General features: G+C 54.5%; 1 protein-coding gene across 2 annotated transcripts in view; it reads left to right on the plus strand.

Moving 5' to 3' along the window:
* The window catches only part of CPNE2 (copine 2), a 55,601-nt gene that overhangs the window by 28,664 nt on the left and 12,654 nt on the right, over positions 1–14,283 (plus strand). For both annotated transcript variants that reach the window (XM_025371241.1, XM_025371240.1), the window contains 6 exons: positions 111–209; positions 692–778; positions 2,518–2,577; positions 4,930–5,063; positions 6,968–7,022; positions 13,907–13,958. In XM_025371241.1, the coding sequence (XP_025227026.1) occupies positions 111–209; positions 692–778; positions 2,518–2,577; positions 4,930–5,063; positions 6,968–7,022; positions 13,907–13,958 (487 nt within the window). The remainder of the gene's footprint in view (positions 1–110; positions 210–691; positions 779–2,517; positions 2,578–4,929; positions 5,064–6,967; positions 7,023–13,906; positions 13,959–14,283) is intronic.

A 14,283-nucleotide genomic window follows, 5' to 3' on the forward strand; every position in this document is an offset into this window, starting at 1 on the left:
GGGAGGCACTACCCAAACAGAAGACAGAGGGTTTGCTTGGGAAGTTGAGAGGGGCTGGAGAGCTCCTCTTGGGGGACAGCTCTGGGGTGACCATGCTGAACCCACCCCAGGTCATGTGCTACGACTATGACAATGACGGGGGCCATGACTTCATCGGCGAGTTCCAGACCTCAGTGTCACAGATGTGTGAGGCTCGAGACAGCATCCCGGTGAGATGGGCATGTGTACTATAACCCCAAGACCTCAGCAGGGCTTGGGGAAGGGGCACCGGGTCTTGGGTCAAGCAGCCTGGGGCTCAGATCCCCCTTCTGGCTGCATGACCTTGAGCAAGGCATTCAGTCTAAGACTCAGTTTCTCCATCTGTCAGTGGGGACAGAGGATTTGGGTGGGGATTGATGAGATGATGAGGGTGAAGTGCCCAGCACACAGTGAGCAGTCAGGAGCTGTCCATCATCCCATGATGTTGGGCCCTCAGCTGGACAGGATGGGGATGCGTTATCTAGGGAGGAGGGAGTCAGATGCTGATCCTGCTGCCAATTTTGGGTGTGGACATCCCGGAAGGCTCCCTGGAGGAAGCATACTGCCCCTGTTGTCAAGCCTGGGGAAAGGATTATAGGGCCAACAAGGAGGATCTGTCCCCAAAGAACAAAGAAGCCCTGAGTTGAGTGTCTCTTTCTTCTGCGTTGCCCAGCTGGAGTTCGAGTGCATCAACCCCAAGAAGCAGAGGAAGAAGAAGAACTATAAGAACTCGGGCATCATTATTCTGCGATCCTGCAAGGTGAGCCGGTGCGGGCAAGCCTGAGCCAGGGGCCAGGTGTCAGGCCACACAGAAGGGAAAGACAGGGCATTGGGTCTGGAGCCAGTGAGGCCTGTGTTCAAATCCCAGCTCTGCCACATCCTGGCCCTGTGGCCTTCTGAGCTTCACCTCACTGGGCCTCAGTCTCCTCATCTGTGGAATGGAGATATTCATGAGGCAGAGCATATCCGGGGTTACTCTTCTCTCATATTCCTGTGTGGAGGACGAAGAAGGCATGGGCTGACCTTCCAGGGCCTGTCCTGGTGGGAGAATTGTCATTGCAAGCCGCTACCACCCATGGTGGTCTTGCAAGGGGCAGAGGACATTGGGTGGGGGCACCCTGTCCTCGCTGGCATCAATGTCACTGTGACTCCCATGGTACAACCAGGGCCACTGAGGCCCAGAAAGGCAATGAAGTTCATGTCAGCAGTGGCCAGGCTGTGGGCGGGGGCCAGGAGACCTGGTGGGCAAATAACTGCTGGATCTGGCAGAACATTAAGGAAGGCAGCCTGGGGCAGGACAGCAAGAGCCCTGGGCTCAGGGCCTGACAGCTCAGGAGTCTGGCCGCTGCTCTCCACCAATGGGTGGATCCCAGACCCCAACCTTATTTGGAGCCTCGTCTGGCTGGGGTTTACACGAGCATTCAGTGATGTCGCGACACAAAAGCGCTCTGTTAAAGGTCAAGATGTCAGGTTGCAGCCTCGCGATGGATGGTCCTTGTTTCTGAAATTTCCATCATTCACATCACTTTTCACAATTTCTGGCACCTGCCTTACTTACTTTTTTGAATCAGCCTTTCTTCCCTGCATTATTGTTTTTTGTTTTTGTTTTTGAGACAGAGTCTCATTCTGTTACCCAGGCTGAAGGGCAGTGGTGTGATCTTGGCTCACGGCAACCTCCGCCTTCCGGGTTCAAGGGATTATCCTGCCTCAGCCTCCCGAGTAGCTAGGATTACAGGTGCACCACCACACCTGGCTGATTTTTGTGTTTTTAGTAGAGACGGGCTTTCGCTATGTTGACCAGGCTGGTCTTGAACTCCTGACCTCAAGTGATTTGCCTGCCTTGGCCTCGCAAACTGCTGGGATTACAGGCGTGAGCCACTATACCTGGCTGGCTGGCTGGCTGGCTTGCTTTCTTTCTTTCTTTCTTTCTTTCTTTCTTTCTTTCTTTCTTTCTTTCTTTCTTTCTTTTTTTTTTCTTTCCTTCCTTAAATACATTTATTTAGAAAGGAATTATTAGAACTCTACCAAAATTAAAAGGTCTGGCTTCTTTGCCAAAAAGAGACAGGGACCATCAAAACGAATACAGTCTTAAAGGCTTGATCAACTTCTAGAGGAAGGCCTTGAGCTGGAGGCCTGCTCTTTCTCTTTGTAAAAAAGGTAGATTAATAAGGGCCAGGAGAAGGTAAGTACCTAACAGTGACAAATTGAGACACTCTATGTCGGGTAACTGACACTGGGCCCTGGGACCCTGCCTGGAAGCAGCATGTGTCTGTGTATCTGTGGGATGTGGGGGTCTCTGTGAGTACCCCACCCATTAGGAGCCATTGCACTGATGGCTTTGTTATAGAGAGATTTGGGTTCTGTTGTAATTAGATCAGGCCCATCAGCTTTTTTTGACCTCCTTGTCCCTACTAAGGCTGCAGGACATAGAGCAACAATTCCCCCACGGGGAGTGTGACCAAGTCAGGGGGGCCCACTGACTCATCTGCTTTCTTCCAGATAAACCGAGACTACTCCTTCTTAGACTACATCCTGGGAGGCTGCCAGCTCATGTTCACCGTAAGGCTCTCCCTTCTGGCTCCCTCTGCACCCCCATCCCAGTGAGGGTCCTCCCTGGCCCTGGCTGTACTAGGGCCACTAGTGCACCCAGAGGGACTTAGGATAGACTTCAGGAAGGACTTCCCTGGGGCAAGGAGTGTGTCTGGCCCAGTGAGGAGGGCATTAAGTGGGCTGTCTGGTCCCGCTGGATGGGCCTGAGCTGGGGCTTAGCTACAGGTCAGAGCACAGGTGCACAGCTCTCAGTCTGGTGGCTACCCTCCTTCTGTAGGTGGAAGAAAACAAATTCCTCCTCACTGGCCACAAGGCCTTCAGCGATCGCTGCCTCCCTCATCTGCAGTCTCCTTCCTCCTCGCTCAGTGGGCTCCAACCACACTGTTCCTCTGTTTGCCCAACACGCCAAGCTCTGCTTCGTCTTAGAACTTTGCATTTGCTGTTCCTTCTGCATTTGCTGTTCCCTCTGCCTGAAACACTTCCCCAGAACCTTTGCATGGCTGCCCCGCTGCCATTTTTCAGGCCTGAGGAGGTAACGGAGGTCACCTTCCAGGGAGCCCTCCCTCCCTCAATGCCTTGCTGCTCTTCTGTCATATCTTCCTATTTTCTTTCTTTACTTTTCCTTTTTTTTTTTTTTTTTTTTTTTGAGACAGCGTCTCATTCTGTCACTTAGTCTAGAATGCAGTGGCACGATCTCAGATCATTGTAACCTCCACCTTCAGGGCTCAATTGATCCTCCCACCTCAGCTTCCTGAGTAGCTGGGATTACAGGTGCATGCCATCACGCCCAGCTAATTTTTGCATTTTTTGTAGAGATGAGGTTTTGCTATGTTGCCCAGGCTGGTCTCAAACTCCTGGGCTCAAGTGATCTGCCCACCTTGGCCTCCCAAAGTGCCAGGATTACAGGCTTGAGCCACTGGGCCTGGCCCTCCATATTTTCCTATTTTCTGGGCACTTGCCACCCCAAGATTCATATGCATTTGTTGCTTCTCCCTGATCGTCGCACTGGACGTGAGTGCTTTAAGTGTGGGCACTTTGTTTATTTTGCTTCCACTCAACCCCAGCATATCACACATTACTTGGCACACAGTAGGTGCTCCATCATTTCTCGTTGGAAGAATGAGCTGCCACCTTGCCTGTGGCCTGCAGTCTTCGCCCCACAGACTCTGGGCCATTCATCCTGGCTTTGCTTCCTCACCCCAAGGGAGCCTCAGTCCCAGAAGGGAGGAAGCTGCTGGGGTGCCACACTCTGCCCACCTCCCCATGTTATCTCACCGCTCCCCATCACCACCCCTAGATCCCAATGGGAGATGGAGGGCATCGCAGGATGCCATGAAGTCACAGGACTGGCCTTGCTGACCTCTGACCCTGCTGCCCACCACTGCCCCCTCCCCTGCAGAGAGGCCAGGCCCTCCTGGACCTCCTGCATGGGTTTGTTCATTCAGCAAACTCACACTGACTGCCTCCTTTGTGCCAGGCTCTAGGCTATGTCCCTGCAGGGGTCCCTTAAGGACTAAGACATGCTGCCCCTGACCTGGGGGAGTGACCCTCTAGCCATACGAGGATTTGGATGGGTGGCCCCTTCTCTCCTACCCCACAGGAACTGAGTTCCCATGTAGCCAAATCTTCCCCTGGGTCCTACTTCTAACCCTCCCCTGCTGGATAGGGGTCGTCCTTGCCCACCCCTCTGTGCCATTTCTCCAGGGATTAGTCTGGGATTCTCTGGGGCTGAGAGAGCAGGTAGAGCCCCAATCCCTGCCCGCCTATCAGCCCTGAGTCCCTATGAAGCATGTGCCTTGTCTGCTGTTCCCAGCCCTGGGCCAGGCTCCTCCAGGGAGACTGGCACTGCTCTACCAGGCAACCCCAGGTCCCAGGCCCCTTGGTGGTCTGAGGCATAAAGGGGAGATGGCTTGGGTTGAGGGTGAGGTTATCTGGGAAGGTTGCAGTGGAGCAGTGGCATCTGAGTTGGGCCTGGAAGATGGAGCAAAGTTAAACAGGGAGAAGTGATAGCCTGGCACTACATGCAGAGGGAAGCTCATGAATAAATGCCTGCATATGGGAACAGATGAATGTGTGGGTAGGGATAGTAAGGAGAAAAAGGAATCTGGGACTGTACGTTAGTCTTATGTCATCACATCTAGGCAATGGACTTTATGCTTGGGCAATAGAGAGCCACAGATGGCATTAGAGCAGAGGAGTGATACAATCAGACAGTTTCTAGGTTTCAGACCATCATATTGTGGGGAGGGCTGGGAGATGAGTGGGCTTCCCATGTCCCATCTACCTCTCCTATTCCATGGGAGTGGGATAGGGTCCCGGGGTCTCTGGCCCCACTGGGTGGCCTTTTTCTCCACTCTGCAGGTTGGAATAGACTTTACAGCCTCCAACGGGAATCCCCTCGACCCTTCCTCTTTGCACTATATCAACCCTATGGGCACCAACGAATATCTGTCGGCCATCTGGGCTGTTGGGCAGATCATTCAGGACTACGACAGGTAAGGTTGGAGAGGGGCTCTGAAGGTCAGCCAGGGTTCCATCCAACCTGGGAAGCTCAGTGTGTCAAAGCTAGAAGGGACCCAGAAATCATCAAATCTAGGAATGGACAGCAAACGGCATAGGTGCAGTTATTACCCATTCCTTTATCCTCGACAGACATTGCTAATCAATTGCTGAACTCCAACCTGCCAAGCCCAGATTCAAACTGGGATCGTTTTCCACACAGTACACGAAGTAGCTAGTAAGAAAATGAATCAGGATGGAAGATGAAACTTGTTCATTATTGCTGCATCCTCTCCTTTTAGAGCTAGGGAATGGGAGGCCTGGGGTGGGAGTGGAGAATTTGTTCCAGGTCCCGCAGATCATGGGACTGGAGGTCAGTCATTCTGGTTCCTGAGCCTGGTACTAGTTCCCTAATGGTCTCACTTCTGTTGGGAACTTCTGAGGAGCAGCCAGCATGCATGGACCCTCCTCCCATGACCTTGCTTGCTGGGGACCTTTGGGTCAGGGTGGGTACCATGGAAAGCCAGTGAAGGGAAGCTGTGTGAAAGTATGGCAGGTGTAGCCACTGACAGGATATGACATCACTGTCATAGATGATGCTAGTTGGGAGCTCCAGGTCAGAATGACTAGGAGGCTGACACATTGGGAACAGGGGAGGAAGGAGCAGGTGCCAGAAATTTGGCAGGAATGAGAGCAGGCTCAGGAACCCTATGTGGACTTGGCCTCCTAGAGAGGGGCAGCCAGGGACCAGCATTTGACTCCCAGGGGGCCCAGGGCCTGAAGGTTGGCTGTGATCCCAGGCCACATTAAGAGAGGTACAACATGCAGAACAAGGGAGGTGGAAGTCGTCATCAGCATGGTTGGGTGGAGTCCCAGGTGTCCAGCTGCCCATTCAGCCCACCACTGAGCTGTCTAATGGGCATTAAGACTTAGCATGGCCCCAGTGAGGTCTGGTTGCCTGGGTGAGCCACCAACACTTCCTGCCAAGATCATTTCATTAGCTTCCTCATCAGTCTCCCGGCTTCTGCCTTGGCCCCCAGCTGTGTGTCCTTTCCACTGCAGCTAGAGGGATCCTTAGTAGATGTATGTCGAGTGCGTATGCAAATGAAATGTGGTCCCTGTCCTCAGGGAGTTCTAACTTAAAGAGGAAGATAAGGAAGAAATTGTTGGAGCTCTGAGAGACCAGTTTACATGTGAAGCAGGAGCTATGGGAGCACAAAAAGAGAGGCATTGTAGGGTATCAGGGAAATCTACAGAGAGAAGAGGCCATTTTGATTGGGACTTAGAGGATGAGTAGGAGTTTGCTAGGGGAAACAGATTAGGGAGAGATGTTACAGATGGGGGCACAACAGCATTGAAGTTGGAATGTGAAGGTACCCTGTGTGTTTGGGGAATAGCAAGTGGCTAGCGGCCAGGGCTAGGGGAGTGGGGTGTGAAGGGGCACAGGTGGAAGGAGATGAGACTAGGCTCTGGGGCTGGATGACACAGGACCTTGAATGCCACAGGAGGGTTCTCATATTAGTAGAGTTTTCCCTAGCTATGAGCAGGAGGCTGGGAGACAGCCGGTACATTCATTCTACTTCCATTTTGACCTTAGTTTAGTGGCTGGCCAGGGTCTTAGTTTGAGAAGGATCTAGAAGCTGCACCCAGGCCCATTGGTTAGAAGTACCATTGTTGTGTCTGCCACAGGTATAGATGTGGTCAGGCCACAGGTTCACCAGGTCCCTGGAGGTGGGCTGGGCTCATTAGGTAGATGATCCTAACAGCTTTTTCTAGAGGTGGTGAGCTCCTCCTTTCTGTCCTTGAAAGTGTACGAGGCCGAGTGCGCCCAGCCCTGGGCAGAGGGTCAGGCGGTGTCCTCAGGTGTCTCACAGTGTGTTTCTCTTCTCTCTCTGATTAGTGATAAGATGTTTCCAGCTCTGGGATTCGGGGCCCAGTTACCCCCAGACTGGAAGGTAAGTGAAACCGGAGTTAGTTTCCTTTTGGTTGAGATGGAGTTTGTGTGTATGGTCTCTCTGGGATCTGCTCTGGAAAGATCTTGGGCTGGGGCCTTGTTGCCCTGCCTTCCCTGTGTTCACCCCAGGCCACGCTCATTTCTCAAGTCTGATTCTCGGGCAGACGCTGAGGCTGTAACGGGGCAGCACAGTTATGTTCTCTGCTCATGAGACCCCTATGGAGTGGGGAGGACAGACAGGATGACCAGTGTTGCAAATCAAAATACAAGACACCCAGTTAAGTTTGAATTTCAGATAAACAATGTGTATTTTTATGTATTGATATTTATTTATTTATTTAGAGACAGAGTCTTGCTCTGTTGCCCAGGCTGGAGTGCAGTGGCACATTCTCTGCTCACAGCAACCTCCGCCTCCCAGGTTCAAACAATTCTCATGCCTTAGCCTCCCGAGTAGCTGGGATTACAGGTGCCCACCACCACCCCCAGCTAACTTTTGTATTTTTAGTAGAGATAGGATTTCACCATGTTGACCAGGCTGGTCTCAAACTCCTGACCTCAGGTGATCCACCGGCCTCAGCCTCCCAAAGTACTGGGATTACAGACCTGAGCCACCGCGCCAGTGCAGATAAACAATTTTTAAAGTATAAGTGTGTCCTGAATATTGCATGGGACCTACTTATACTTAAATCATCCATTGTTTATCTGAAATTCAAGGTTTTGTCTGAATCTAGGGGTACAAGTATAGTTGTATTACCAGGATGTATTGTGTGAAATATGGACTTTCCATTCATCACCCAAATAATGTACGTTGTACCCAGTAGGTGGCATTTCATCCGTCATCCCTCCACCCCCCCACCGTGTGGAGTCCTCAGTGTCTGTTATTCCCCACTGTGTGTCTGTTCGGTGTGCACCCATTGTTTAGCTCCGTCTTATAAGGGAGAACATGCAGTTTTTTGTTTTCTGTTTCTGAGTCATACTGGGCATCCTGTATTCTATTTGGCAACGCTAAAGACAGGGCAGTGGCGTCGGTGCTGAGGCGGGGGTACTGAAGGCCTGCAGGGAGCCAAGGAAGGAACCCAACCCAGCTGGGGGCCATCAGGCTTCCTGGAGGGGGCAAGCTCTAAGCCAAGAGGGGAAAGGGAAGTAGCAGAGTGACTAGGGGTGGCAGTGGGACAGGGGGAGCCTTCAGGGCAGAGAACAGCCTGTGCGAAGGCTGCGGGATGAGCTGGAGGAGCTGGCAGAGGTGGGTGATGGACTCTCCATTGGAAGTGAGCAGGGTGGAGACAGACGTGGGCATTAAAGGACCACGGGGACCCCTGCAGGGACCACATAGGGGCTCATTAGCAGATTGGCATTTCCGAAGGCCTCCCCTGGCTGCTGAGTGGGGCGTGGCTAGGGCGAGAGTGGGCAGAGTGGAGGGCGGAGAGAAGGGGTGAGGGCAAGGAGACTCAGGGCAGAGGCCAAGACTGTCTGCGTGACCAAGTGAGTGTGGGCCGAAGAGGTCACCAAGATTTCCAACTGAGCACTGAGGTGGGGGTGGTACTGCTTACCAAGATGAGGAACGGGATGGGTGCTAGGCTCGGCAGGGGAGATGGTAAGGTAGGAGTCCCAGAAGAAAGGTGGATGATGGCTGAGCACAGTGGCTCACGCCTATAATCCAAGCACTTTGGGACGCTGAGGCAGACGGATCATTTGAGGTCAGAGAGTTTGAGGTCTTCCTGGCCAGCATGGTGAAACCCTGTCTCTACTAAAAATACAGAAATCAGCCCAGCGTGGTGGCATATGCCTGTAATCCCAGATACTTGGGAGGCTGAGGCAGGAGAATCACTTGAACTTGGGAGGCAGTGGTTGCAGTGAGCCGAGATTGCGCCACTGCACTCCAGCCTGGGCAACAGAGTGAGAACCTGTCACAAAAAAAAAAAAAAAGATAGGTTGATGATGGGTCAGTAGGTTCAGGCTCTGGGGAGACAGAGACAGACCTGGCCACCTGGGCTACGACCCATGGTGCCATCTCTGGGAGGATGAGTTTACTAGGGAGACAGGTGGAGTGAGAAACAGCCACATGAGGTGGGGCGCAATGGCTCACGCCTGTAATTTCATGCTTTGGGAGGCCAAGGTAGGAGGATTGCTTGAGCCAGGAGTTCAAGACCAGTCTGGGCAACACAGTGAGACCCTGTCTCTACAAAATTTAAAAGTTGACTGGGTGCAGTAGCTCACGCCTATAATCTTAGCACTTTGGGAGGCCGAGGAGGGCAGATCACAAGGTGAGGAGTTCGAGACCAGCCTGCCAATATGGTGAAACCCCGTCTCTACTGAAAATACAAAAATTAGCTGGGTGTGGTGGTGGGCGTCTATAATACCAGCTACCCAGGAGGCTGAGGCAGGAAGATCCCTGGAGCCCAGTGAGCTCTGAGTGCACTGCACTCCAGCCTGGGTGACAGTGAGATCCTGTCTCTAAAAAACAAAATTAATTAATTAATTTATGTATTTAATAAAATAAAAAAAGAAACAGCTGCGTGAGAGATCCAGGCAGAGGAAGAAGAGACTGAGCCAGGCAAGCAGAGCGGGGAGGAAGCAAAGGAGGGGCAGCATGAAGCCCACAGAAAGCAAACCCATAAGTAGCAGCATTTATTGGTCCCTTAGAATGTTCTAGATACCACTCTGCCTGCTTTACCAGTTTCAACTAATTCTCACCAAAGCCAGTGAGGTAGGCCCTATTATGAACCCATTTCGATCACTGAGGAAGCCAAGCAGTCAGGGCTCGGGGAGGAGGGAGTGGGGTTGGAGGCTGCCCCGGGCCTAGTGAGGTGAGGCTGAGAAGAGACTGCCCATTTCACTGACCACAGCTGGGGCCATTATGGCAGAGACAAGACGGGGAGGAGAGAAGGGCATGGAGACATCAGTGTGGCAGTCAGCCAGCACGGAAGTCACCCGGCTGTGAAGGGGCAGGTCAAGCAGGTCTAAAGGCTGAGGAGGAGCCAGGAGAGGCATGGAGGTGAATTGAGGGGGGGTCCCTGAGGTGTGGTTGTGGGTAGTCCTGGGGCAGGAGGCGGGGACTCCTCATAGAACCCCGGGCACCAGGGGAGGGGTGGTTTGGTGGCTCAGAGATGGAGATGTCAATGAGCGCAGAGGCTATAATGCTGGGGGGTCGCTGCGGACAGGGGCAGGGAATGCTGCCCCATTTTACAGGGCAATAAACTGAGGCTTGGAGCCTCAAAGTGACTTGCCCAAGGCCATGTTCACCAACTGAACAGATGGACTCTAAAGTTTCTTCTCAGAGTCTGTTGCTTCCCCATGAGAAGCCCGTGGGGTGTGAGCCCAGAGAGCTCCTAAGTCTGCACATGGCTCTCGCTCGGCCAGTGCCCCTTCTTGTCTGCCCTGCTGTGCCGCATTGCTGTTTCCAGAATGAATTTTTGCCTCCCGCCCTCTCTGGGGAGGATGATTTTCACCTAGAATTTCGGGGAGTGGCCCGAGGGCCAGGGCAGGAGAGGTGGGCATCCTGGCTCCCTGTGGTGTGAGGCTACGCCTCAGATGGGACCAAAGCTGGGCCACATGATGCCATTGGGGGGGCAGGGCGAGCTGGTGCGGCTGGGCCCAGCACGAGCCCGTTGCTAGGACACCAGCCAGCTTTCAAAGAACTGAATGAGATGTTTTCTTGAGCAAAAGCCTCCTTGTAAATGTCACAGGGCGATGCTGGGGAGGCCGGGGCTTGGCCAGGCTGGAGTGCCCGGCGGTGCCAAGAAAGATGCTGCATCCAGGCTAGGAAAGGACAGACGCTGTGTCCCGCCTTCCCCTGCCACAGGAGCCGCCAGGCCTGGCCCCTCCTGGCCCCTCACCCTCTCTCGCATTCTGACTTGACTCACTCCTGCTGCCTGAAGCTCCTTCATTCACTCCCACCTCAGGGCCTTTGCACATAGCCTTCACTCAGCCCGCACTCCCTCTCCTGGGCTCCTGTCACCGATTTTCACCTAGAATTTCGGGGAGTGGCCTGCCCTCTGGGAGCCATGCTCATGCTCACATGGGGGCCCTTCCTCCTGCCCAGATCCCTGCCCTCATGGAACTCTGTGACTTGTTTGTGATTGCCTGGGGAAGGCACTGGGTTTCCTTCTGCCTGCATCCCAGCACCTGGCCTGCAGTGTGCACTGCCGTTGTTTGTTGACAGTGAATTTGGGACCCAGCCCAGATTTGGGGCCCCAGGCCTGAGCAAACAGAGAGGTTGGTTCTCTGAGGGTGGGAAGCTAGAAGGAGCCAAAAGGAGCATGCGACCAGGCTGCCTGCCTTCAAGACCTCAGTTTCTCCCTGAGGGTGGCCCAGATGAGCCCAGAGAGGAATCCTGCCCCAGAGAGTGGCTGAGGGGCTCAGGACACATTTCCCTTTGGAGATGGCATGAGGTCTTGGCCCTTCAACGTGAGCAGAGTTACTCAGATGAGGAACGGGATCTGGGCAGAAGGCATAGTCTGTGCAAAGGTCTGGGGGGAGAGGGAGCATACTCTGTGGGTGGGGAAACTGAGGCTCAGAGAGGACAGTCACTCTGAGATCCCTTGGGCTTTCTCCATGCCCCACCCCCTGCCCCCACCACCTGCCTCAGCCAGGGCCGCAGGGAGCTGAGCCTGAAGTAATTCCCTGACCTCAGGGCCGAGGCAGGCCAGGTTGGGTAAACAGGGCCATTGGCTGTTGGAAGGCAACAGGGAGTCCGAGGACAAAGGCCTGTGGCAGGCAGCTAGTCCCCAGGGGCCCCTCATCAGCTTCTGTGTCCTCCAGGAACTTGTCCTGTTTATGACTTTTCTCAGGCAAACCAGGGCAGCCAGTACGGGAGGGGCTGAGCTGCCACTGCTGGTAGCATGGACACTTGTCCCCAGGCCCCACTGTGTGACCTGGGCACTCCCTGGCCCTCTGGGAACCTCACTCTTTCCAGCTATGAAATGGAGCTGCTGGAGGAGGCAACCTCTGGGGCCTCTGGGGTGGATGGATAACCTTCCACGGCCCCCATGACCGCAAGGCTGGGCCCTCCCCAAAAAAGATGGGGGGAAGAGTGGGGATGAAGAGTGGGGGGCCTGAGAAGGCAAAATATTCCTCCACCCTTATCAGCAGGGGGCTTTCCCACTGTGGTCTCTAAAATCTCCTAAAATCTGATTTTTCGGGAAGTCATTGGCCCAAGGGAGGCCTGTTTCCCTGGCAACCATTTTCTCTCTCAGCCCCTCCATACAAGCCCCCCTGGTAATCTCTGTAGAGGCTCAGGAAATCTCCATGGCAACAGGGACCTCCAGCCCCCAAACCTGGAGCCCAGACTGGGGACAGGGTGAAGGGGACCCTGGACAGGGACAGGACCCAAGAGGGACACCAGAGGACTGGCTCTGTGCCGGGCACCTAAAGCGGACAGCAAAGAACAGAAAACCCCATTCCCTGAAACAGGGAGGAATCCTCCCACTACCTCCCCACCCCCAGGCTGCCAGGAAGGCCAGACTGAACCCCACTGCTGGGTCCCTGCCCTCTCCCCCAGGAGTAGGACCAACTCCCACCCCCAGGGGAGGGGAGGGCACTGGGTCTCAGGCCTGTTCGACTGTGTGGCTCTGGTGCCTGGCTTCCCTTTTCTGGGCCTCGGTTTGTTTATTTGTTAAATGGGGACACTGGATGCAGGAGAGCCTCCCAGCACCCCCGTCATTGTGTCTTGGAGCTGAAGGGTCTGTCTGGGATTGTCTGTGCCCAGACAAAAGCCGTCCTCTGCAGCTGAGGACCGGGGAGGGGGTCGCTTTGCCCTGGGCACCCCTCCACCCTCCTCACTGAAAATCCCTGGGGGAGGAATGCCTTTGGAGGTTAGCGTGAGCTCTGGGGGCAGCCTGACCTCAGTTTGAGTCCCAGCTCTGCCCGCCAGGAAATGTGGGAACATTCTAGTCCACTCTGTGTCTCAGGTTTGTCATCCGTAAGATGAGGTGATAACAGCTGCCCTTCCATTGGGGCGTTGTGAGGAAGGAGTAAGGGGATCCCTGCACAGCACTGAATGTGGATGTAGTACGTGGTAGGAAGCAGGCTGAGGGGAATTTGGGGCTGTGGGGCTGCAGGGGAGGGAAGAAAGGAGGGGCTGTCCCCCATCTGAGCTCTGCAGCATCTTCCGAGGCCCGGGTTCTGCAGGCACTGCAGTCTCACCCACAGCCCTGAACGGGGCCAGTTATGAGTCCCCCTGTACCCTGAAGCCATGCGAGCAGCAGCAGCCAGATGTAATGGATGCAGCAGTGTCCCAGAGTGTCCAGGTTAGCCTCTGATGATCTTCCGGGGCTGGTGCTGGGCCTGGAGGCAGAGAAGCAGGATCAGTCCCTAGGGAGCCTGTGACAGCCCCATCTGACCCCCTTGCGGCCCCTTACACTCCCTGATCGCCAGGTCAGCTCTGAGCGGGCTGTCAGCTCACCCCCCTTTGGCTATCTGGCACTAGGCAGGCTCCCCTCCAAGCCCCTTTGCTTACTATTAAGGTAGGAAAAGCCTCTGAAGCCCAGAGAAGCGGTGCTCTAATGGTAGAGCCCACATCCAGCAGTAGCAGTGATGAGGGAGCATCCTGGAACCCTGACCCGCGGGGGAATCCTTGTCCCACCCAGGACTCTTAGAGGACTGATGGGGCATAGGCAGCCCCAGTCCCCAGAAGAGCCTGGGGTGACACGCCAGGGTCTCAGTTTCCTCCACTATGAGGAGAGGGTGGTTGGGCCTCTCTGTGCGTCACACCCAGCAGTGGAGGTGAAAAGCAGATGTGGGGGGTATCAGTGGTCTAGAGGAGGGTAGGGGTGGGGGTTATGAGCCAGGTGCTCTCCAAGGGAGCCTTGGCCTGGCAGTGGGTGGTGGCCTGGGTGTGGGTTTGGGGGCGGGAGGCTGCAGCTCAGTGTTTTCTCTGCGTTTCAGGTCTCCCATGAGTTTGCCATCAACTTCAACCCCACCAACCCCTTCTGCTCAGGTGAGTGTCAGACCCGCCTGTAGCTGCCCTGTGTTTGCGACAGGCCCGGCCAGCTCCCTGGGTGGAGGGTGGGCAGAGGACAGGTTTTCATTTCTTTCTCCTTTCCCCTCCCCCTCTCTGTTGCTCAGAGTGACAGAGTGGGAAGAGCTACAGTTTGGAGTCAGATAGTGCTGGATTCAAGGCCAGCTGCTGCCCTTCCGAGCTGTAGGACCTTGGAAAGGTCACTGTACCTCTTGGGCCTTTGCCTCCTTACCTGCTCCAGGATAGCTATAATGGCTGCTCTTCTCATTTTACTGGGTGGTTTGGTGAGAATTACAGGAAGCCA

This window comes from Theropithecus gelada, chromosome 20 (genome assembly GCF_003255815.1).
Source record: "Theropithecus gelada isolate Dixy chromosome 20, Tgel_1.0, whole genome shotgun sequence".
Lineage (NCBI taxonomy): Eukaryota > Metazoa > Chordata > Mammalia > Primates > Cercopithecidae > Theropithecus > Theropithecus gelada.